The sequence below is a fragment of the Leuciscus leuciscus genome (assembly GCF_965113295.1).
Source record: "Leuciscus leuciscus genome assembly, chromosome: 3".
In the NCBI taxonomy this organism is placed as follows: domain Eukaryota; kingdom Metazoa; phylum Chordata; class Actinopteri; order Cypriniformes; family Leuciscidae; genus Leuciscus; species Leuciscus leuciscus.
This window is the reverse complement of record NC_138727.1, coordinates 49833367-49856436: the sequence shown is the minus strand read 5'-3', so window position 1 is coordinate 49856436 and position 23070 is coordinate 49833367. Positions and strand designations below refer to the sequence as shown.

At 37.7% G+C, this 23070-nt stretch overlaps 2 protein-coding genes across 5 annotated transcripts in view; both read right to left on the bottom strand.

Annotated features, from left to right (window-relative positions):
• LOC309494997 (uncharacterized protein) overlaps positions 1-23070 on the bottom strand; it is a 730899-nt gene that overhangs the window by 105973 nt on the left and 601856 nt on the right. The gene's annotated exons all lie outside the window — the stretch shown is intronic.
• LOC309495018 (protrudin-like) lies at positions 14133-20068 on the bottom strand. 4 transcript variants are annotated; one of them, XR_014204504.1, is made up of 9 exons: positions 19948-20068; positions 19314-19513; positions 18381-18451; positions 16938-17125; positions 16744-16838; positions 15323-15428; positions 15030-15214; positions 14678-14917; positions 14133-14248 (listed from the first exon to the last, which is right to left on the bottom strand). XR_014204504.1 is itself a non-coding variant. In XM_082164559.1 (5 exons), exons 2-5 carry the CDS (start codon positions 19391-19393, stop codon positions 16779-16781), a joined length of 399 nt encoding a protein of 132 aa, XP_082020685.1. In that variant the 5' UTR covers positions 19394-19513; positions 19948-20068; the 3' UTR covers positions 16744-16778. The 4 variants fall into 4 exon arrangements, 1 of the variants encoding a protein (XP_082020685.1); XR_014204505.1 differs by having other exon boundaries at positions 14137-14273; XR_014204506.1 differs by lacking the exons at positions 14133-14248; positions 16744-16838; positions 16938-17125 and having other exon boundaries at positions 14781-14917.

Sequence of the window (23070 nt, the reverse complement as noted above, 5' to 3'; positions counted from 1 at the left end):
AACGTCATCAGGTGTCTTACCTGTTGACCAATCGGCTGAATCAAGACTGCCTTGAAAATGCATACTCATTAGAGGTATATAGCATCAATGTTGTACTCAATATATACTATATATCAGTGTATTGTATTCACCTTGCCTTACACGTTATTTACTTGTAATCGGGGATGTTCTTCAAAAAAAAAAAGAAGAAAAAAAAAACATTAAAATTGAAGTATATTCAGTAAAAAAATAAATAAAAAATAATAATATATATATATATATATATATATATAATGCTCTCAGTACCAGATTTGATTTACAATTTTGGTATTAGTTTGAATTGGGGCACACCTTTGTTAAAACACTTTTATTTTTAAAATTGTTGTAATTGTAATTATTGTATTTAGCATGGTGGTGTGTATGTTTGTTTCAGCTCGTGGCGGTAATCGTGACAATCCTGATTCTGTCCAGTTTGAATGTGAATATCGGGCTGTGGCCACAGGACTGATGTTTAACAACTCTGAAAAGACCAACTGTGAGCAAGATCTTGACACCTTCCTACTGCAGTTCAGTACATATGCCTCCCAGGAGAGTCCCCAGGTCATCATTGACACAGATATGGTTCTGAAAGAACATGACTACAGTAGAGTGGCTGCAGATAGTGGGGTGGCTGAGAGAGGCCCCCCTTCAATACACAGACAGTGTTATCCCCACCAAACAAAACAATGCTATGGAGACCATGGTAAGTAATGTTTTTTTTTTTTTACTTTGTATATTAACATTGCTAATTAACTACTAATGTTTGCTTATATTTTATTATACATAAAGAAGATACAATGAATTACACTGAGGTCAGGGAGAGAGAGGTTCCCTTGATCTATGAATCAGAGAGGCCAGAGAGAATGCTCAGCCAGGACAAGCCGTCTACCTCTAGTAATGCTCAGGATCTCGAAATGCAAGGAAAGGGCTCAGCCAGGACCAGCTATCTCCAAGAACATGAGGTCTTGGCAACTCAGAATCAGAACTGGTTTATGAAGAAAAAAAAAATCGCTTTGGAATGTAGGGGAAAACAACTTGTGTAATATGCACACTTATATCAGTAGATTTGGTTAATATTGTTATCGTTTTTGTTCTTAGAGCAGCAATGCTGTCCTGGAGCTTGATAGGGCTGTAGTCAAGACCACCTTTGTCGAGTCCAAGACAAGTCCAAGACCAGGACTAGTCGAGTCCAAGTCAAGACCGAGTCCAAACAGGTTCGAGTCCGAGTCCAGGACAGGAAAAAAAAGTCTTATGCATGGCATTATCAAGACAATCATTTTGGGCTATTATTTGTTGATCTAAAAGCAAAAACAGTGTCAAAGAGCCGACTCTATTTTTAAAAATATAGCCTATAGAAATTAAATCATTATATAATAATGAAATAATTAATGATTTTAATTTTATTTAAAATAATTGACTAATTCAAAGAACAACAAAAAAATAATTATATAGGCCTAAAGGCGTTATTATCCTTCGTTAATAATTCGTTACAGAGAACTTTATTATATTAAATATTAATCAAAAATGATTCACACCTTCACAAAATCCAGACATTCAGTGTAAGAGTAAAAAAAAATTACATAACATTATTTATAGTAAGTTTATTTGATTCACAGCTTATTTAGACTTTTGACCTCGACAACCCAACTGCATTTACCGCAAACAGTCTAAACTAAAAGATTGTTTTGGTAATTGTTCTACACATTGTCATATAGATAACCTGTAAATACAGTAGTTTATTAAGGTTTATCTTGCTAAACATTCTTACAAAAAAAAAAAAAAAATGGGGTAAGCACACTTACATTCTCATTTTAAGAGGTGTTAAATGTGGTTTGATTTGTTTACATTAGTTAATGTATTAGGCTAACTAACATGAACCACGAGCAATACATTTGTTACTGTATTTATTAATCTTTGTTAATCTTAGTTGAACAAACAATGAACAGCTGTATTTTTATTATGTTATATCACACAGTGCATTAGGCTAACTAATGTTAACAAATACAACTTTAGATTTAAATGATGTAGGCTGCCTTGCCTTGCCTTACTAGTAAATGGTGAAATTAACATTAGCCTAATAAAGTTAATCGGTTCAAAGGAGTCATTGGTTCATGAATCGGATATGTCATTAGCGGACTTGTACGCGTTGTGTGATTATCCCGGCAGTTAGGACATCGCACAAGATTTTTCAACACAGAAAACATTTCATCATTGGATAGATTTTGTTTTGTTTATTGAAAGTGTTTTTCATGTCAGCTGAATGGGTGGAACGCTTTTCAGAGAAGATAAGGCAACGTATTTTTATTTTATTTTTTTATTTTTAGCACAACACCCAGCAGTAATTCAGGAAAAAAAAAATACCCGAATGCTCCACGTGAAACTTCGGTCTTCTGATCTTTTGCCATCGTGTCATTTCTCAATTGATTTAGATTGATATGTGCGAGGGAGCGAGACAGTTTGAAGGCGGTAAGGGTGCGCGCGCGCGCGCGACAGGGCCTCTCTCTCTCTGCTCGTTCTTTCAGTAATATGCGCCCTATCGCAAGCGCAGCTGTCATCTACATCACTCACCGATCAAATAAGGCTTTGGCGAGACAAAAAAAATCGCTTGTGAGAGAGTTTTCGGGTTGTTATGGACAATTAAAAATGTGAATATTCACATTGCACTAGCGGTGGACTTTCAGCGAGTTTAAACATTTATTTTTTAAAGAGCCGTATGTGTGCTTACTGGGAACATAATAAAGACACCTGGACTCGGTCGAGACGAAAAGCCATATTTGGCAAGACCAGTGGCCGAGACAGAGACAAGTCAGAGTCTGAATACCAGCGAGTCTGAGACACGTCCGAGACCATAGAAAAACGGTCTCGAGTCCAAGACCGGACTCGAGTTCTACAGCCCTAGTGCTTGACGACCCTCATGAAGATGTCCTGGACGTACTGAGCAACACACCAATGTCATCAGTGCCTGCCTTTCACCACAATGAAAATGTGCTGGTGTACATGGCTGGTTACATTGGCAGTAAGGTGGTGGGCAAATTTGGTGACTGTAATGAATGTCCACTTTTCACTACAGCTGTTTCCACTATCCCTGATTTGAGGTACACTTTTTTGAAAGAAAAACAATACACTGACCTCACTTTGGGGGAGAAAGGCCTAAAAGTGCCCAGCACTGAACTGGTAGATTTCATCATAGCCCTGGAGTCAAACTTTAGGAGAAAAATCAGGTCAGTCATCTACACCAGTGGTTTTCAAACTGTGGGTCGCGACCCACTTGTGGGTCACACAGTGAGAAAAGGTGGGTCGCACAAAGGCACTTAGCTGCAGCTAAATTTACGTTACGATGAGTGAAACAAAACCAGTCCGATTAATTACCAAACGACTATGAGTTTTAGCGCCCGCCAAAGTGTTATTTGATCGCTGAGTAGATGAACTGCTGCGCTTGTGACAGAGTCACAGTGCATGTTTAACTGAAAGAACGAGCAGAGAGAGTACTCGGTCGCGCGCGCGCGCTCTCTCTCTCTCTTCGGAGCCAGGCGAAAGTGTAAAAAAAGACTTCACCGTCTCCAAACTAAGTCTTGCTCTCTCTCCCTCGCACATATTAATCAAAATAAATCGACACGGTGGTAAAAGGTCGGAAGACCAAAGTTTCATGTGGAGCATTCGGAGATTTCTTTTTTCTTACTCAATTACCGCTGGTTGTGAATTGTGCTAAATAAGTTGTTGCCTTATCTTCTCTGAAAAGCGTCCCAGAGTGACATAAAACAACACTTTAATTAAACGAAAAAAAATATCCAGTGATGAAATGTTTTCTGTGTTGACACAAATCTTGAATGTCTATGTCCTAACTGCTGGGATAATCACACAACGCGCATGACACGTCCAATTCGCAAACTAATTACTCCTTTGAACGATTCATTTTAATGAATGGACAACTGATCTTTCCAACAGTGAACTCAGGAGACGTTTGAATCAGTAACACTTTACAATAAAGTTCTATTTATTACATAAATTACATAAAAAGTACAGTTTGCTTACTCAAGCTTAAGCTTTAAAATAAATAAAACCCCTTGTTTTGACTACATTTTTCCACACAGTGCTATCAAGAATCGATAAGAGAATCGTTAAAGAATCGGATCGATAATCAGAATCGTCAGTGGCATTATTATTATTGATAAAATCTTATCATTTCCCATCCCTATGTGAAGACGGTAAAATTATAATCAAGCATTAAAGAACATACATGTTTTTAAAAGTTTTTTTAAGAGTTAAAAGTTTAAAATATTTTGCTAACATGAAGGCTTGTCACTGTCAGTCTTTTTAAGCCTGGAACACACCAAGCCGACGGTCGGCCGTCGGGCAGTTTCCGTGCGTCGGCCGACTAAATCTTCTCAGTGTGTTCCGCACCGTCGGCTGAAATTGGTCCTCGTCGGCTTTGTAACGGCCGATTCGACATGTTGAATCGGCGTCGGGCCGTCGGTGAAAGAGGGAACTCTGATTGGCTGTTCAGCTTAGTGACCGAGTCAGTGCACGAGAATAATAGCAAAATAGCGAGCAAAGTCAAAACGGTACAGATAGAAGGCTGTTCTAATGATATGTCATCTTATCTGAGTGTTCCTTGGCAAATATTTCAATATTAACACGAGAGGAGTGGAATAAAGACAGTGTTTAGCAGGATTGATATTCAAAACAGTAAGCACACACTGCTTTGTTTACGGTTTGTGTAACTGCAGCCGGCAGCGTCGGTTTCCCTTTTTGAATGACGAATATAGACGAATATATCTGCAGAAATAGACAGTTGTCTCATTTACACGCAGGCGCAGAACGCGCATTCTAGCTGACAGTCGGCTGTAGTTCTCTCGGTGTGTTCAAGTGCAGCTTTTTACCCCGACGCGAGGCGACAACACAGTCGGCTTTCATCAGCGCTAGTTCGTCTGCGTCGGCTTGGTGTGTTCCAGCCTTTACATCAGTGCAAAACTAGGGAATGCAGATTAAGACCATCAGCATGCATTGATTAATCCCATGGCATGTAGCAAAAAAAAAAGAAAAAAAAAAGTGCGACCAAATCATGCTGGTGCGACCAACTGAGAAAGTTGGTAGCACCAGTGCAAGTGGGTCTTGAGATTGATTATACTTGTCTAGGTGGGTCCTAGAACGAAAAAGTTTGGGAACCCCTGATCTACACAGTTGGTCTGGGAAGGAAGCTATTAAATAGCGGCAAGGAGGTGTACAACAGTGAGTGCAGGGAAGTTGTGTGTGACAAGGAAAAGTGCAAAAACACTCTTGTATACATGGTGAAACTATTCAATAGAGTCAGAATCCATCATATATTACGGACCCAAAATCGACAACTCTCACAGCCCAAACAGAAGCGGAACAGAATTTTTAAGCTAAGTCATCTGTAAATCTGTACATTAACTCTCTCTTTCTGTATCAAATGTAACATGTGTTGTACAAAGTTTTTAATCAGTCAAGATTAATTAAATTATAATAAAACTAAAGACTAAAACATACAGAACAGCTAATATACTTCCATTGTCATTCAATTTGTAGTAAATGTGTGCACTTTACTTGCACAATGTTTGATTTGTTGTGTGTAATGCAGGCAGAAATGATGTGGTGATCTACTTACCATCACCAATTTTATTAGTTAATTTTGTGATGATCTTCTATTACTATTAAATATTCTCTCTTGACTAATGTGTTGTCCCTTTCACCTACTCACTGTTCATTGTGTTTTGGCTTTTTCAAGGAATTTGTCAATCATTTCATGAGGAACATGGGCTGTTGTTACTGGTGTTGTAAAATTGTGCTGTGTATGAAAACGGGAGTTATCCCCAAAAGTTATTGGGGTAAATAAGTAGCCCATTTGACAGCTTCATGCTCTATGACGAAATTGTTTAATTATAAACCGATCCATAAGCATTATTTTGTTGTACATTATTCAACACGCCGTTTTAGTTTAGGCTATTAAAAACTAGAACCTACTATTTAGTTCCCTTAACCGCTTTTGAATTGGAACCGGTATCATTCAATTCTATGGCAGCTGTGTTGTGTTCAGTCCAAGATGGCGGAGCTGCAGCTCTGCGCATGGGGTGCGTTTGTTGCAATGGAACGTTCTATTGAGTTTCGCCTCTTGGTACTTCTATACTCTTTGCTGTCGGTTATGTCTCGGACATATGTTTCTGTTGCTGGTTGCTTAGTAACAGTTTTAAACATTATTTTGGAGGGAAATGGCCCTTACCTGTTCTTAATCCACTGTAAACCTCGCAATATAAACGAGAAACAACTTGTGTTCTTTGACCTTGAGCATATCTCTCCTGAGAGAAAGCAAGCAACAGGCTGTCATAATGTACAAGACTCATACAGGCACGCAACTACAGTAACACAGCTAGATCCACCGGCTGGTGCAAAGCTATGTCTGAACTGAGGTCCAGATCTAACAAAACCGTAACCAAGATTTATACACCTATTAAACATTCATGTCTTTTTACATTAAACATCAAAGCATATAATATTAGGATAAACACTCTTTGTTTTGCCCACACATCAAGAGCATATGATTGACTGAATATTGTCTTTTTTTTTAGAAAATGAGCTTTATGTTAATCCAATGGATTGAAGATCCCCCAACATGGGATGTGCTTCAAATTCCAACGGAAAAAAATATTAATGGACGGTGTAAAATTGGTGGTTTATGTGATGTACAGTACAAAGAAGAATCCAGCCCTGCAAAAATCTTAAACGTTGGTAAGTATGTTTTTGTAATATGTCTGTGCATTACTGTGATAAAATCGATGCATGTTGTGATAATTATTATTTATCATTTCAGGAACTAGATCAGCCATGCTTAAGCAGCTTCATTCTATTGAGAAAAATCAGTCCATCAAAAGATCCAGACCTGAAGGGAATGAAGAATTAGGGAGAGGGCAGCGCCAGAAATATAGCAGAATACTTTCTGAATCAGAAAGCAGTGAAGAATATGAGGTAAGTTAGACCCAGATGATTGCCATATATTATTTAGTTCTAAACAATTTAATTCTAAATTGAATTATATAATTCTTTTTTATTTACAGTCGGTCAGTAAACAAGTTTCTGAAAAGAGCGTCAAAAGGAATAAATTCAATATTGAAGCAAATATAATTAAGAAGGCCATCTCCCAGAAATGTGCAGATGAATGCAAGATGTCAAAAAGGCGCCACAATGATTGTGTGTGAGTTTGTTTGAATCAAACTGATTTGTTCAGGATGTTTAATATTGTATCTCACAGTTGGTGTGTGTGTGTGTGTGTGTTTTTGTGTGTGCGTGCGTGCGTGTGTGAATCAAACTGATTTGTTCAGGATGTTTAATATTGTATCTCACAGTTGGTGTGTGTGTGTGTGTGTTTTTGTGTGTGCGTGCGTGCGTGTGTGAATCAGACTGATTTGTTCAGGATGTTTAATATTGTATCTCACAGTTGGTGTGTGTGTGTGTTTGTGTGAGTGTGTGCGTGCGTGCGTGTGTGAATCAGACTGATTTGTTCAGGATGTTTAATATTGTATTTCACAGTGTGTGTGAGTGTGTGTGTGCGAGTGTGTGAGTTTGTGTGAATCAGACTGATTTGTTCAGGATTTTTAATATTGTATTTCAGTTATCGTTGTGTGTGTGTGTGTGTGTGTGTGTGTGTCTTCCTGTGTCTGAGAGAGTGTGTTTGAGTGTATGTGTGTGTAAGTCTGTAATGAATATAATCTGTAAAAAAAGTTATAAATGAATTAGTTATGAAAGAATAAATAAATAAATAAATAAAATACTAATGAAATTAAAATAACAGAAAATGCATTTGTTTATTTTTTTTATTTTTTTATTTCATCAATCCATTATCAGTGCCTTAGAAATGTGTGCACTGATACTGTGTGCCCAAATCACCTTCCATGTTGTTTATAATATGACTGCAGGTTGCACAACATACATTAAACAGTGAACAATGTCTACATCGAGGTGAGTTTAAGCAAACTGCAAGACACAATCAAAAAACTATTAGTAAAAGAAAAACATTGTAAAAGTGCACCTTTAGGATTCTTAAAAATTCTCAAAAAGATAAAAATAAAAAAAGGAAATCCCATATAAACCGGAGTAGTGACCCAATTGGATCCCATTAAAATCTTGTAGAAAATCCTACAGGATATTTATGCATTGTCCTATAAGACAATTTCTGTTGGAAATCCTATAGGAATGGTTCCAAAATATGATAGAATATGTTCTTAATGGAATCCTTTAGTGATTTTTGACAAGCAGAATCACTGAAGGAGAAAACCGTAAAAATCATAATTACATTGTAAAAGTTAAAAATATTATGCAGTACAAGGACAGTGCTGCTATAATTAAGTAAACCTAACTCAGAAATTGGGCACTATATGAGTTCAGTGATTCAGGTCAAATGATCGTGAAATAATGATTATGTTAAAACACAACCAACACCATCAGATCACCTCTTCTATTTGTTCATCTGGCTGTTATAACTCAGGTACAGCAGCCAAACAAAATCTAAAGTTAATGATTCAAGGGTCAAGAGCCCAACTAAAACAAACACTGATTATGGTTTTCTCCTTCAGTGATTCTGCTTGTTAACATCAGGTGTCTTCAATGTTGGCAATAAAAAATAAAGAGTTCTCAATTCATCATTGACATCTGTCTGTTATTCAGATATTTTGGTTTAAAAAAATTGTGTACATTTTACTCATTTTAAATGGTTAACTTTTAAGGAATTAATTTGATTAATTATTACTCAATTCTAATTTGTTACATTTAATTAATAATATTGCTTGTAATCTGTTGCCACAATTTTATTGAGTAGATATAGCGTATTCATTTTTACAGTGTAATCCTTGAATCATTTCTTATTTAAGGCCATTCCCTTTTCGAATATGTGATTGTATATTGTCAACAATAAGCATAAACATTCTGCATTTCCATTTTGTAGTGTGGATCATTCATTGCGACATTTAAACTTATTCTCATGTTTAAGAATCTGTTATCTGATCAAATACTTCTTGCTACTGTCCACTGACATGCTTTTAAAGCTACTGTTGTCAATTTTTTTGGCCTTCAAAACCCCTTAAAATGCACATGTCGAGATCAGGTAGCTAAACATTTCTCGGGGTAGCATGTCCCCGAACCCCCCAAGCAAGATCATTTTGGAACCTTGGTATTTATAAAACCCTGTGTACGGCCCTGAGTATGGATATTTTTCTTACGTGAACGCATCGCTCCACCTCAGAAGACATTTATTAACCCCCTGGAGCTGTTTGCCAACACTTTAAAGGGTTAGTTCACCCAAAAATAAAAATTATGTCATTAATGACTCACCCTCATGTCGTTCCAAGCCCGTAAGACCTCCGTTCATCTTCGGAACACAGTTTAAGATATTTTAGATTTAGTCCGAGAGCTTTCTGTCCCTCCATTGAAAATGCATGTACGGTATACTGTCCATGTCCAGAAAGCTAATACAGACATCATCAAAGTAGTCCATGTGACATCAGTGGGTTAGTTAGAATTTTTTGAAGCGTCGAAAATACATTTTGGTCCAAAAATAACAAAAACTACGACTTTATTCAGCATTGTATTCTCTTCCGGGTCTGTTGTCAATCCGCGTTCAGATAACACGTCAGCAGCGTCTTACGTCAGCAGCGTCACTGCGGAGTCATGAACGCGGATTGACAACTAATTATCTAACTAACCCACTGATGTCACATGGACTACTTTGATGATGTCTGTATTACCTTTCTGGACATGGACAGTATACCGTACATGCATTTTCAATGGAGGGACAGAAAGCTCTCGGACCAAATCTAAAATATCTTAAACTGTGTTCCGAAGATGAACGGAGGTCTTACGGGCTTGGAGCTTGGAGTCATTAATGACATAATTTTCATTTTTGGGTGAACTAACCCTTTAATCACGGTTGGATGTGCTTTGATGGACTTCCAAAAAAATATACCACTCAGGGGGGTGTACCTCCCTCCTACGCCACTGTATGTAACAAGATAAGTGGTTTAGTGCAGTGTTTACCTAAACCCAGGATCAGTGTGTCCCCTAAAGTGAATGGGACGATCCATTGACCAGTCACTCTTCATGGACACACAGCTGGGGTCTGGAGGATCTGGTCTGTGAAGTGAAGTTGAACACAAGTGAATGTAAATCACACATCCAATAATTTCATGACTTTTGTAATGAACTGATTCAGGAGAATAAATCATTCCATTAATATGTATTATGCTGTTGGAGACTTTACAGCAAGTGCACATCCACATATCTGAGCTCTTTTAATTAATAACGTCTGAAATGCATTACATACAGTAACTTTAGTGCCTTTTAACAGCATTAATAAACAATTTTCTTAGTCTCAACACACATGTAGTAAGATCAGTGGTTTAGTGCAGTGTTTACCTAAACCCAGGATCAGTGTGTCCACTAAAGTGAATGGGACGATCCATTGACCAGTTACTCTTCATGGACACACAGCTGGGGTCTGGAGGATATGGTCTGTGCATCTTAAATGAACTGAAACAGAACATGAAAGGAATTTTGAATATTTATGCTAAATGAATTACCACTAGTCATTCTCAGGAAATCATGAAATAGATCCATGTGCATGAAAATCAAATTAAACCAACTTTTAGTTCTTAACCTAAAATAAGCCAACCAAATCCTACATATGAAGATTCATAAGGATGTGGTGATGGTCACGCAGCTTCAATGTGTCTCTGTAAAACCACATAGTTATATTGATAACCCAAGACATTCGATACCAACGACTCTTTGTTTGGCAACGTTTTGAGGATAAATGTAAGAGCAGAAATGGCCTAAACTCGCGAATATCATCGCACTGCACCACATTATTTACAGTCAGTATTCCAGTACTTTATGCAAAAAACACTTGAAAGACAGTTTTATATTGTGCTGATAGCCTAAATCTATTAAAGAAAACCAAGTCTTTGAAACTCATGTATAAATATGATGTCAGAAGCTAAATATTCAAAACAAAAATCGAACTATTGTTTTTAAAAGATCGTCACAACACAACGTTTGACACCATTTGTCTATAGCTATCATTTCTAGCACAATAATTGGCGTTCTGAATGCAAATTCACTATTCTACTTTAAACCATATAATGTAGGCCTATGTAGAAAGATTTAAGCGATTACTTTATCTGTAACACTCACCTCATTGGTAATGTATCGATGGACACATGATGTTCCCTCAAGAAAATCTAAATGAAGGAAACTTTGATATTAGTGGCGAGATGTTTCTGTTATAAAATTACATATTATGCAGGCGATGGGTTTTAGTTTCACTTTGATGGAATGTGCGTCACCGTTCGTATAGTATCCGCCGTAATAAATAGTATTCAAAATGATGTTTCCCAAATCGTGTTGAAATGAGTAGCAGAGATACTCCATGAGATACTCAGATGGTTTACTTTTTCCGGTTAGAATCCAAAGAAGTGAGATCCGTGTCTCGAGAAGGGCATGGCTCAATATTATCTGTCTGCAATGCCAGAGCCCGCAGTTTCCGCATTTCTAGGACCCATTTGTGTGTGTGTGTGTGTGTGTGTGTGTGTGTGTGTGTGTGTGTGTGTGTGTGTGTGTGTGAAAGCGCCACCTGCCGAATCGGAGAACCGCATTTCCAGGACTCTAGTTTTGGAGGACTGAAAAAAGTGCAACCAAGCCAGCATTTCCACCCAATTCTAACTACTTAAGAGTTTTAAAGGTTTTTAAAGGTTTATTACACCCAAATACTACTTTCTTTTCTACAATTAACTGGTTGCTAAGAGCTGAATGTTGAGTAAATATTGTGACAAATAGTATAATATATAACTCATCAAGTAAAATAAACAAGGAATCATGGTATTATTGCCTTTTCATTCACTAGATCAACCACATATTTTAAAGTACAGAGGGAAGACACAATGATGAGTCTGGCGGTAGATTTAAGATTGTGTATATTTTATAAAATATATATTTTTTTATAAAATATAATAACAGTTGAGCACACACAAAAACAAATTTGTTCATGACGTGAACCAAATAGAAAGAACTTCAACAACGACGTCTTCACTGACTCCTCAAAGAGAGAGAAAGGAGGAACATTTAGTTGAACATGTTCAACTTTCAAATTTCATATTTAAAAGATCTTAGTGACCACACCATTTCATATACAATACAAAAATTATTATATCAATCTTCATACCAATTGATGTTCATATTACTGTTTAAAGATATACATTTAGTCATTTAGCAGACGCCTTTGTCCAAAGCGACTTACAAATGAGGACTAAAGCAAGCGAATTATTATGAAGAGGCAAAAACAACACAAGAAGTGCTCAAAATACAAAATCAGGCATTGCTCAGAGTAGCATAAGCCAGACAAGGGAGGATTAAAGGAAAAGGATTTTATTTTTATTTTTTTATGAGGTTAAGCACTAACGGAAGAGATGAGTTTCCAGCTGTCTTTTGAATGTTGTCAGGGATTCTGCATTCCGGGAATGAGAATGTTCTGGAGAGTGATTTTGTGGCTCTCTGTGATGGTACCACGAGCCGTCGCTCATTGACGATCGCAGGCTTCTGGTAGGGATGTAGACTCGTTGGAGCAAGTGAAAGTAGGAGGGAGCTGAGCCTGTGATAGATTCAGAGTCAATGCCAATGCCTTCAGATTGATAGAGTCAATGCCTTGAACTTGATACGAGCAGCGAGTGGTAGCCAGAGCAGAGAGATCGTTGGGCTTGTTGAAGACAAGACGAGCTGCAGCGTTCTGAATCATTTGTAGAGGTTTAGTTGCACATGATGGAAGTCTAGCCAGAAGAGCATTGCAGTAATCAAGCCTAGAGATGACCAGGGCCTGGACGAGAAGTTGTGTTGCATGCTCAGTTAGGAAGGGCCTGATCTTCCTGATTTTGTGCAGTGCAAACTTGCATGATTGAGCTGTCTTTGTAATGTGGTCTGTGAAGGTCAGCTGGTCATCCAATATTACTCCAAGATTTCTGACCGATCTTGATGGGGTGATTGATGATGAATCAAGCTGGATAGTGAAGTCGTGCTGTAGAGATGGATTGGCAATGGAGACGAGAAGCTCAGTCTTCGCCAGGTTGAGCTGCAGATGATATTCCTTCATCCATGCCGAGATGTCCGCCAGACAGCTTGAGATCCGTGCAGCTACTGTGGGATCATCTGGTTGAAATGAGAGGAAGAGTTGTGTGTCATCAGCATAGCAGTGGTAAGAGAAACCATGTGCCTGTATGATGGGTTCCAATGATGTGGTGTAAATGGAGAAGAGGAGGGGTCCCAGCACTGAACCCTGGGGAACCCCTGTGGTCAATTGATGTGTTTTGGATACCTCGCCTCTCCATGCAACCCTGAAGGACCTACCTGTGAGATAGGACTCAAACCAGTGGAGTTCCTGTGATGCCCAGTGATGAGAGGGTGGACATAAGGATCTGATGATTCACAGTGTCAAAGGCAGCAGACAGATCCAGGAGAATGAGAACTGATGATTTGGAAGCAGCTTTCGCGATCCTTTCAAGTGTTTTTGCTATGAATGGTAGAAGAGAGACAGGTCTGTAATTCTCTACAAGTAACATGTTTAATGTGGGTTTTTAAGCAGTGGAGTTACCCGAGCCTGCTTGAATGCTGTAGGGAAAATGCCAGTATGGAGGGATGAGTTGATGATGTGTGTGAGTGCTGGAAGAAGTGAGGGAGAGTGGCTTGTAGAAGGTGTGAGGGGATGGGGTCTAGAGGGCAGGTGGTAGGATGACTGGAGAGGAGAAGTTTAGATACTTCTTCCTTGGTTAGCAGAGAGAAGGAGGAGAGAAGGTTATTGGCTGTGGGAGAGGTTGGTCTGGGTTCCTGTGTGTGTGGAGCTGAGAACTGACTGCTGATAGCTGTTGTTTTGTTGGTGAAGAAGTTAGCAAAATCATCAGCAGTTAAAGAGGAGGTGGGTGGTGGTGGAGGTGGACAGAGGAGAGAGTTGAATGTCTTGAAGAGTAATCGTGTGTTAGAGGAGCTGTTGATCTTGTTGTGTAAATATGAAGATGCTGCAGCATGAACATCAACAGAAAAGGAAGAGAGCAGAGATTGATACATACTCAGGTCAGATGTGTCTTTTGATTTGCGCCATTTTCTCTCCGCTGCCCTGAGTTTGGTCCGGTGTTCACGAAGAACATCAGATAACCAGGGGTTAGAGGGAGTAGCACGTGCTGGCCTGGAGGAGAGAGGGCAGATATTGTCTGGAGAAGAAATTAAAGTGGAGCATAAAGTATCCGTTGTGGTATTCACATCCAGAGATGAGAATTATGAGGGTGAGGGAAGAGAAGATGACACGGCAGAGGAAAGATGGGAGGGAGAAAGTGAGCGCAGGTTTCGTCTGAAAGCACAGGTAGTGAGTCGTAGATTGAAAGTAATGAGGAAATGATCTGAAACGTGCAGATATAAAGATAAAAGATATAACATATTTTGATGGGAACAAAAGGTTCTTAAAACTTTCATGTCAATAAAGCCCCTCTTAACTGAGAAAAAAACTAATAGAGAGATGCAAGAAATATGAATAGAAATAACATGTTATTGACATGACTTTCCTGACCTTTAAATATTTAAAGGTCAGGAAAGTCAAGAATGCAGCAGCACTACCTACCAATTGGATGTTCTCCCCTCTTTTCTCAATTGTTTCTCTATCCCTCTATTCAATTCTTACACTGCACTGAAATAGTAAATGGAGAACATAATCACTGCTGGGTTAACAGAAATGATGTTAACGCTTAAAAAAGGATACATTGGACAAATACATTTTCTACTCTTACCTGTGATGAAAATCTGGACCAGAGAAGAAGGATCATGCAGAGACCAATCCTGCAGTCCACCAGGCCATGATGCGCTATCAGAAGAAAATGGTTAATTAAAATCTACACAGGTCTGTCCATAAGCAGCATACATTAGGGTTTGAAAGTGCAGAAACATGCACACATACATTATATTGTTATGCATACCTCTGGACATGAACACTAAAGATGAACTACACTTCATCCGTGAAGCTCAGTTGTGTTGGTGTTTGCAGTGCGGACTTCAGAAGAGCATAAAGGGTGTCCTGTTGTTCTTCACGGTCAAGGTAGACGGGCACCAGGCAAGAGGACCTCTGAGGAAACAACTCTGCAGTCTTCCCGTTGAGTACGCCCTACAGGCAAATTATTTTGCCACAATTATTACAATTATTTTGTGGTTAATAAGATTTTTAAGTGTATTGTGTGGTTGGTGTCAGTGAAGGAACAACTGAGTGCTTAACCTTACAAATAGACAGATGCTTCATGAAGGTTTACATAACAGCATTGAGTTACAGTGGAAACACTGCCTTGCTCTGCAATCTAATCCACATCTGTGAATGGTATAGCCTAAAATATAAATACAATAAACTGTACTATTATTATGATGATCATCAGTGTAAATTATGAGAACCCAAAATCTGAATAAAGAATCTGGTTAATAAAAAAAAAAAATGGACAATCATAACATCAAGGCTACTTTTCATGCTTATTATACATGTTACATACATAACTCAATTTGCATTTCCCAAAAGTATGTTTGCAAACGTGACCTTCATGGAGAACTGCGCATCTGAAATGACTCTAGAAATGGGATTTCACTTTGCTCAACTTTGTTAGGTGAAGCCAAGCAGAACTGCAGAATCTTCCTGGATTGTAGTTTCGTGAAAAGGAGAGAGCCCAGTTGGTGAAATTAAACATTTTAAGTTCATTTCATAAAAATAAATAGACAAATTACACCTAAGCCTAGTACTGGACCAACTTCTTTTTTTGATACTTTTGATTTTTACACTGAGAACTTAAATCCCCATTTTATTCCCCAATTTTCAACTTGATCAATTCCTTCCTGCATCTTCTTTAAAATACTCAACATTTCTACCTTTCTTCCATAAAGCATCATCTGTGAATAAAGACCTCCCTATTTCCCCTGGAAGATTGAAATAAATATTAATCATAATGGAGAATAAAGCTGGACTAATCACACTCCCCTGTGGTGTCCCATTTTCTACAGCATATTGCTTTGATAAATCTAACTCAATTTTCTAAATTCAATATTATAAATATACATATTTATTTAATATTATAAATATAATATTTTCAATATAATATTTATAAAAAAAAAAAAAATCGTAAATGTATACATGCATGTGTGTATTTATATATACAAAAATAATTATACAAAAGTACACACACATATATTATATAAACACAAACATTTATTTTGGATGGGATTAATTGCGATTAATCGTTCCACAGCCCTAGTGCTAATTAATGCTAGATGCTAATCATGCTAGCAATGTGTTAATCTTGTTAGCAACAGGCTAAAACATTCTAGTACGATTGTTTTACTTTTTCTGAGTAAAAACTTCAAGCTTTTCAAAGTTATTTTAAAATTTCAGACCTGGATTTGTCATCAAACTTTACTCATTAAAAACACTCAAATAGAACTTTTAGAATCATATTATTATCATCATCATATTATTATCATCATATTATTATTTATTTTATGTTTTTACGGACAGTGGAAGTTAATACACACTGTCACAGTTTCACTGAAATAACAAAGTAACAATAAAGAATAAAAAAAATTATTACCATGGACATGGTACATTTTCACAGAGGAAGATCAGAACTTATGATTCTGGAGCATCTCTGCGATACTCACATAGAGGACACGTGTGGCTCTCCCAGTGAAACACTTTATACACAGACTCTGCACACACACACGCCTGGGTCAAAACGTCGTCTATCCCTTTCAGCCTGTAACACACACACACACACACACACACACACCCCTTCATCTCTCAGTCTCAGTGCTGATGATGTCATGACTCAAACGCCACAGTCTTGCTCACTCACATGCCCTTGACCTCCAGCATGGCCTCCTGTTTGCTCATGTGGACCGTCTGCAGGTCTCGCCGCTGGACCGCATGGTGTTTCTTCTTCTGAACCGCCATCTCGCTGGTCGCGCCCTGGCAACGGTTGCCAAGGTATCCCATGCAGAGCCGGAGCAGAGGCCGCCAGCAGCAGCAGAGAGACCCACGCGCCTGCAGACAGAGGGAACATCACCTTCATCTTCTCTTTATTCTGCATCTCTCATGAGGACTCCAGTCTGAGTTTATATAACAAGCGCTAATCTGTATAATTGACTGTTAAAGCTCTTCTAGTTTCATGTTACACTTCTCACTCTACGCTTTTTCTTCTCACCTAATACAATCATTTAAAGTTAAATCAATATTTAATGTGCATTTATTTATTGTTTTGGAAAGCAGACGTGTAATAAGCTTGATGACATGCAGTCATATGGATATTATCACAAAAAACATTTTCAGCTTTGAGTCCTGATCACTCTGTCATATATTTCGTTTTTTATGTTTATATTAATAATGCACTGAAATGTAATGTAATCAATCTACTGTACATGCAGGAGAAGTTTAGCAACTAAAGATCATCTTTACCCTGGAATGCCTGACATTAAATATTTCAGAATTAGACAGAATATAAAAAGTTTGTTTTTCGTTGAGTATATGATATGACAATGGCATTATGACATTTGTGATAAAAAAAATATGACATTTGGGGCAGTTGCTGATATTTATATTGCCAAAAAGTAAGAAGAATTTCTGATCGCTTGTAATGTAAATCAATCTTTATAACAGTATAACAGACGACTTACATAATGCATATTAATATCAGTCGTCACTCTATATCTGATGATATCAAATGATAGTTTTATGATCAAAGCTCTGTAGTTTTAAAACATATAATGTAATGCAATTCAATGATATTTGAGAGATGAACAAATAAAGCTTCCTCAAAAGCCTGATGATCATATTTGATACATTTGAACATGACTTTTGTAAAAAAATAATATTTATGGATAATCTAGTAAATCTGAGTCACTTCAGTCCAGAAAATGATAATCTTGAAATATTACTAACAAACTAAAAGCTATTCTCACATTTACTTTATGAAACAAATTTTATATTTTACAGCAAAAAGACTCAAGAACCACAACTTGAAGGCTTGAATTACATAGAACAATTATATTAATTTTTATATATTTTATACAATTATATATTTTACTTGCTAAAAGAATATAAAGTATCCATCAGACGACAGAAGGCATGTAGTAGTTCGAGTGCAACATCGTGTCATCATGTTGATCAATTAAAGCCCTTAGAAATGTGTGTATCAAGTATAATACAGTCGGCTTTATAGGGTTAACCACATTTATTATGCCATAACTGTTCCTGTGTGAGAATATTTGTGCACATTTACGGCCGTCTACTGGAGTCTCACCTTCACTCAGCGTGAGGAAGAGGATGTTGAGCAGAACGCAGATCGACAGGGAGCACAGCGGCATCCTCCACCTAAAACACACAGCATCAGAGCTGAACACTGGGACACACAGCATCAGAGCTGAACACTGGGACACACAGCATCAGAGCTGAACACTGGGACACACAGCATCAGAGCTGAACACTGGGACACACAGCATCAGAGCTGAACACTGGGACACACAGCATCAGAGCTGAACACTGGGACACACAGCATCAGAGATGAACACTGGGACACACAGCATCAGAGATGAACACTGGGACACACAGCATCAGAGCTGAACACTGGGACACACAGCATCAGAGCTGAACACTGGGACACACAGCATCAGAGCTGAACACTGGGTCACACAGCATCAGAGCTGAACACTGGGACACACAGCATCAGAGCTGAACACTGGGACACACAGCATCAGAGCTGAACACTGGGACACACAGCATCAGAGCTGAACACTGGGACACACAGCATCAGAGCTGAACACTGGGACACACAGCATCAGAGCTGAACACTGGGACACACAGCATCAGAGCTGAACACTGGGACACACAGCATCAGAGATGAACACTGGGACACACAGCATCAGAGCTGAACACTGGGACACACAGCATCAGAGCTGAACACTGGGACACACAGCATCAGAGCTGAACACTGGGTCACACAGCATCAGAGCTGAACACTGGGACACACAGCATCAGAGCTGAACACTGGGACACACAGCATCAGAGCTGAACACTGGGACACACAGCATCAAAAACAATTCAGAGATGTGTTTCACAACTGGCTGGAACAAACACAAAAGCCTTCTGATGAGAGTCACATGATACAGTCTCCTGAAGTACAGAAGCAGTGCGAGATGTGCAGGTGTCAGTGTGATTTGTAAGGGCCGTGTCTCACCCGAGCAGGAACCGCAGCACCTCCAGCGTGTCTGTGACGGGCTCCAGGAAGATGGCCATCCGCTTGAAGCAGATCACCATGTTCAGCAGGTCAAAGGTCAGCGCTCTGAGGACGAGTCCTTGGCGGGACACTGGGTGAGTTTGGCCCGATCGCTGCCCGTCTGCGGGAGCTCATGAGGAGAGGAGGCTGTGCACTGCATGCTGGGAGATCAGAGAACATCAACACTGTGTTTATCTCTGCACACACGTGACAGTCAAGAGACTCACATCTGTGGATGAAATTAAAACTGATGCCAGCCAAGAAAGCCTAATTAAAAGCTTAAACAGATCAGCAATGTCAAATCCAGTAGACTTATATATTACTGTGAAGCTGCTTTGAAACTTTGTATTATATAAAGAGTTATAAATAAAGGTGAGCAGATTTGACTGTATCATAACCAGAAAAAACAAAAAAACACTGATGCTTTAAAACACATGAACAGAAGAGTCATTATAACTGATGTTAAACTGATTTTAACACACCTGACGACCATGTTTAAAACAATAACACATTAACTTCTTCGGTATAATAAAAGGTGAATATTAATAAAGACGTCATATAAACATCAACCAGAAGAAAACAGACAATGACATACCTTTAAATCCTTCAAACAGTGTCTTCTGCCCGCAACAGAGTCATTAAACAGTCTTTAATATATATTTTTTTAAAAGATGGATAAATATTAGATCAAAAACGCTTTATTACCGCCTGTCCTCAGAGGCGAAACTCAATAGAACGCTCCATAGCAACAGTTGCCCCCATGACGTGACAGCGCGGCCGCCATTATGGACTGAAAACTGAAGGAAAACGCCGAAAAATAATGGGAGTCAATGGCACTGAACCAACTTAACATAACAAAAACTTAACATAACTTAATTTTTTCTGGCCGTCATATCTAAATATGAAAACAATTTAAAATACATCAATGAGGATGACCGACGTTAAATGACGTTAAATTACAGAAAATGTTACGTCTATGTGTCGGTTATGCATGGCCTAATTACCCTTAGGAAAATAGTATTTTGGGACAAAATATTACTATAGAAGTACTATAAGACTACTATAGAAATACTATAGCGGCTCTAGGATATTATAGAGGTATTATTTTGGTAGCCTACCATTCACAACTTTTGATAGTGGAAGCGCAAATAAATGCGTACCGTACCGTACCGTAGCGCTCAGTGGAAACGAGCCATACATACTTCTGTGATGTTCTGTAATATTTTAAAGCTGCTATAGTATTTCTATAGTAGTCTTATCGTACACTGTTAACCCTTGCTGTAAAAAAAGGCCTAATTCTGACAGTATCATACCATTTTCCATTAAAACAGTAATATACCGTAGAAAACAAAAATAGCCTACAGGAATATACTGTAAATGAACAGTGCTCAAAATCGACACTCAGAGGCTGTTTTCCCAATCACACACTATACCCTCATTCACTATTCCCTACATTAGTTCACTAATATAGTCCACTTGACAGAGTGAATGAAAAGAAGTGAGTGAATTGAGACACTGATGAACACCTGATAAGCAGAATCACTGAAGGACAGAGAAACAAGAACAGAAAAAAGAGAAACACAAGAACTACAACTGACTTCCAGCAACACTGAGTGTGAAACCAGTTTACAAACCAGTTTAACATCATTTCTTTTGTACAAAAGTTATTGTTGAGAATTAACAGATATTTAATTGTTGATGTTTTATTGAAAATAATAAAGTTATTATCACCATGATGGAGATCAGTATTTGTTTTAGTTGGGCTCTTGAACCATTGACTTTATTATATCAGTTTTTCTCTGACTGCTTTAACTATGAGTTTATAAAACACATGTGTTATGGCAAGAAAAAGTCAAGAGAAAGATGATAAGGTGTTTATGACTGTTGTGATGATTACATAATCATCCTGGATATGTCTGATTCTCTGATCTTAACCAGTGTAAAATTTTTGAATTTATGGGTTTTTCATATTAATCATATCTGTAAATCTATAAAGTGAAATACAGCAATGTTTCTGTAATTTGTTATTCTGAAGAATATTGAAATAATATAGTGTTTTAAAACTTTTTGAACTCCTGCTTAACTCAGACACACACAGACATCAACAATCAGCACATGAATCTCAACAATGGTGACAATAAAAACTTTCATGTCGCAATGCATGCTGGGTTCCAGGATTGTATAAAACTCCCAGCATGCACTCCTGCATGAATAAATAAATACAAATAAATTATTGCAACCATTGATGAGAGACATATGCAGATGTTTGATATCTCAGTGTTTTTACAAGACATTGTAGCTCTGTTTCTTTTTTAGGCTGTGCATTATGTGCTAAAAAAAATTATCATTGTAATTTATTACTATTGTTTCACAGTGGTGGTAATATAAAACTTTTGATACAGAATTAAAAACTGTAAGAGATTTAACGTATGAACAGGCTATGCGGTGAGTTTTTTTCATCATAATCAGTATAACTGCAATCATTCATAAACTGTATGTGCACAACTGCAAAGACACAGTTCATTCAGCCAGTGAAATACTAATGTTAAATAGTCAAGGGTCAGCATCCCAACTAAAGCAAACACTGATCTCCATAATGGTAACTTCAAACCAAACATTTTCAATTAAACATCTCAATAACAACTTCTGTAGATGTATGACAGAAATAAAGTCGTACTGTTAATAATAAGTGTAAAAATGTGTAATGGCTGGAAGGTAGTTGTAGTTCTTGTGTTTCTCTATTTTCTGTTCTTGTGTTCCTCTTTCCTTCAGTGATTCTGCTTGTTAACAGCAGGCGTTATTCACTAATGCTCAACAATCACTTATTTCACTTATTAACTTATTATTCAACATATTCACTTAATTATCTCACTGCAACACTGCGTCAATGTTACTTTTTACTCTTTGTAGTGTGGATTTTCCTGTGGGGTTGACAGTGTAAGATAAAAAGACACACCCACAAAATGTATTTTAACAGTAATAAACTGTAAGTTATAAAACAGGTTTATACTGGCAACACTGTTGCCAGTAGTTTACTGTAAAAATTTAGTTTTTGGGTCACCATTGTGCAGAAGAGTAGAGCCTGTGCTTCAGTCCAGGAGAAGATCTATAAACATTGATGATATGCTGCATATTGCTTTATTTAACAGGCGGTGACTGTGTAGTTGCTGGTCCAGTGGAAATCTTTTTGCGTACAATAGTTTTTTAGTGGTCTCAAATGAAAGAAGTTCAAAGTAATACTTTGCTCAGATTATTAATGCATTTTAAATTTTTGTTAATACATTTAAATGACAGTTGGTCAATTTAAGGCAGTCGGTTTCTGCAAGTGTAATTAGTTAACTTGAATTTTAATTTAGTGCATTTATACAGTAACATACTGTAGATTACAGTAAAGAACTGTACAATTAACAGTATATTACTGGCAACAGTGTTGCCAGTATTTTACTGTAAAAAAAACCCGGTAAGGTCTAACAGTGTACTTCTATAGTATGTCCAACATTACTATAGTATTCCTATAAGATTACTATAATATTTTGTCCCAAAATACTATAAGACTCCTATAGTACATTTTCGTAAGGGTATGTCCCCCACCGAATCGGCTTCATTAGCCTAACACTTACGGTTTGCAAAGATACAATTATAAAATTACTGCAAACCTTTAATCTATCAATATTTATGTTCTATTATGCATTTTCCTTGTTATATGAATAACAGAAAT

Bases quoted from the DNA above. Each gene is read 5' to 3' on its own strand.
- LOC309495018 (XM_082164559.1), bottom strand. From the start codon at position 19,393: ATGGTGATCTGCTTCAAGCGGATGGCCATCTTCCTGGAGCCCGTCACA. The intron at 18,452-19,313 runs GTGAGACACGGC...TGTGTGTTTTAG, and splicing joins GTGCTGCGGTTCCTGCTCGG to GTGGAGGATGCCGCTGTGCT. The intron at 17,126-18,380 runs GTGAGACTCCAG...CTCTGTCTGCAG, and splicing joins CTTCCTCACGCTGAGTGAAG to GCGCGTGGGTCTCTCTGCTG.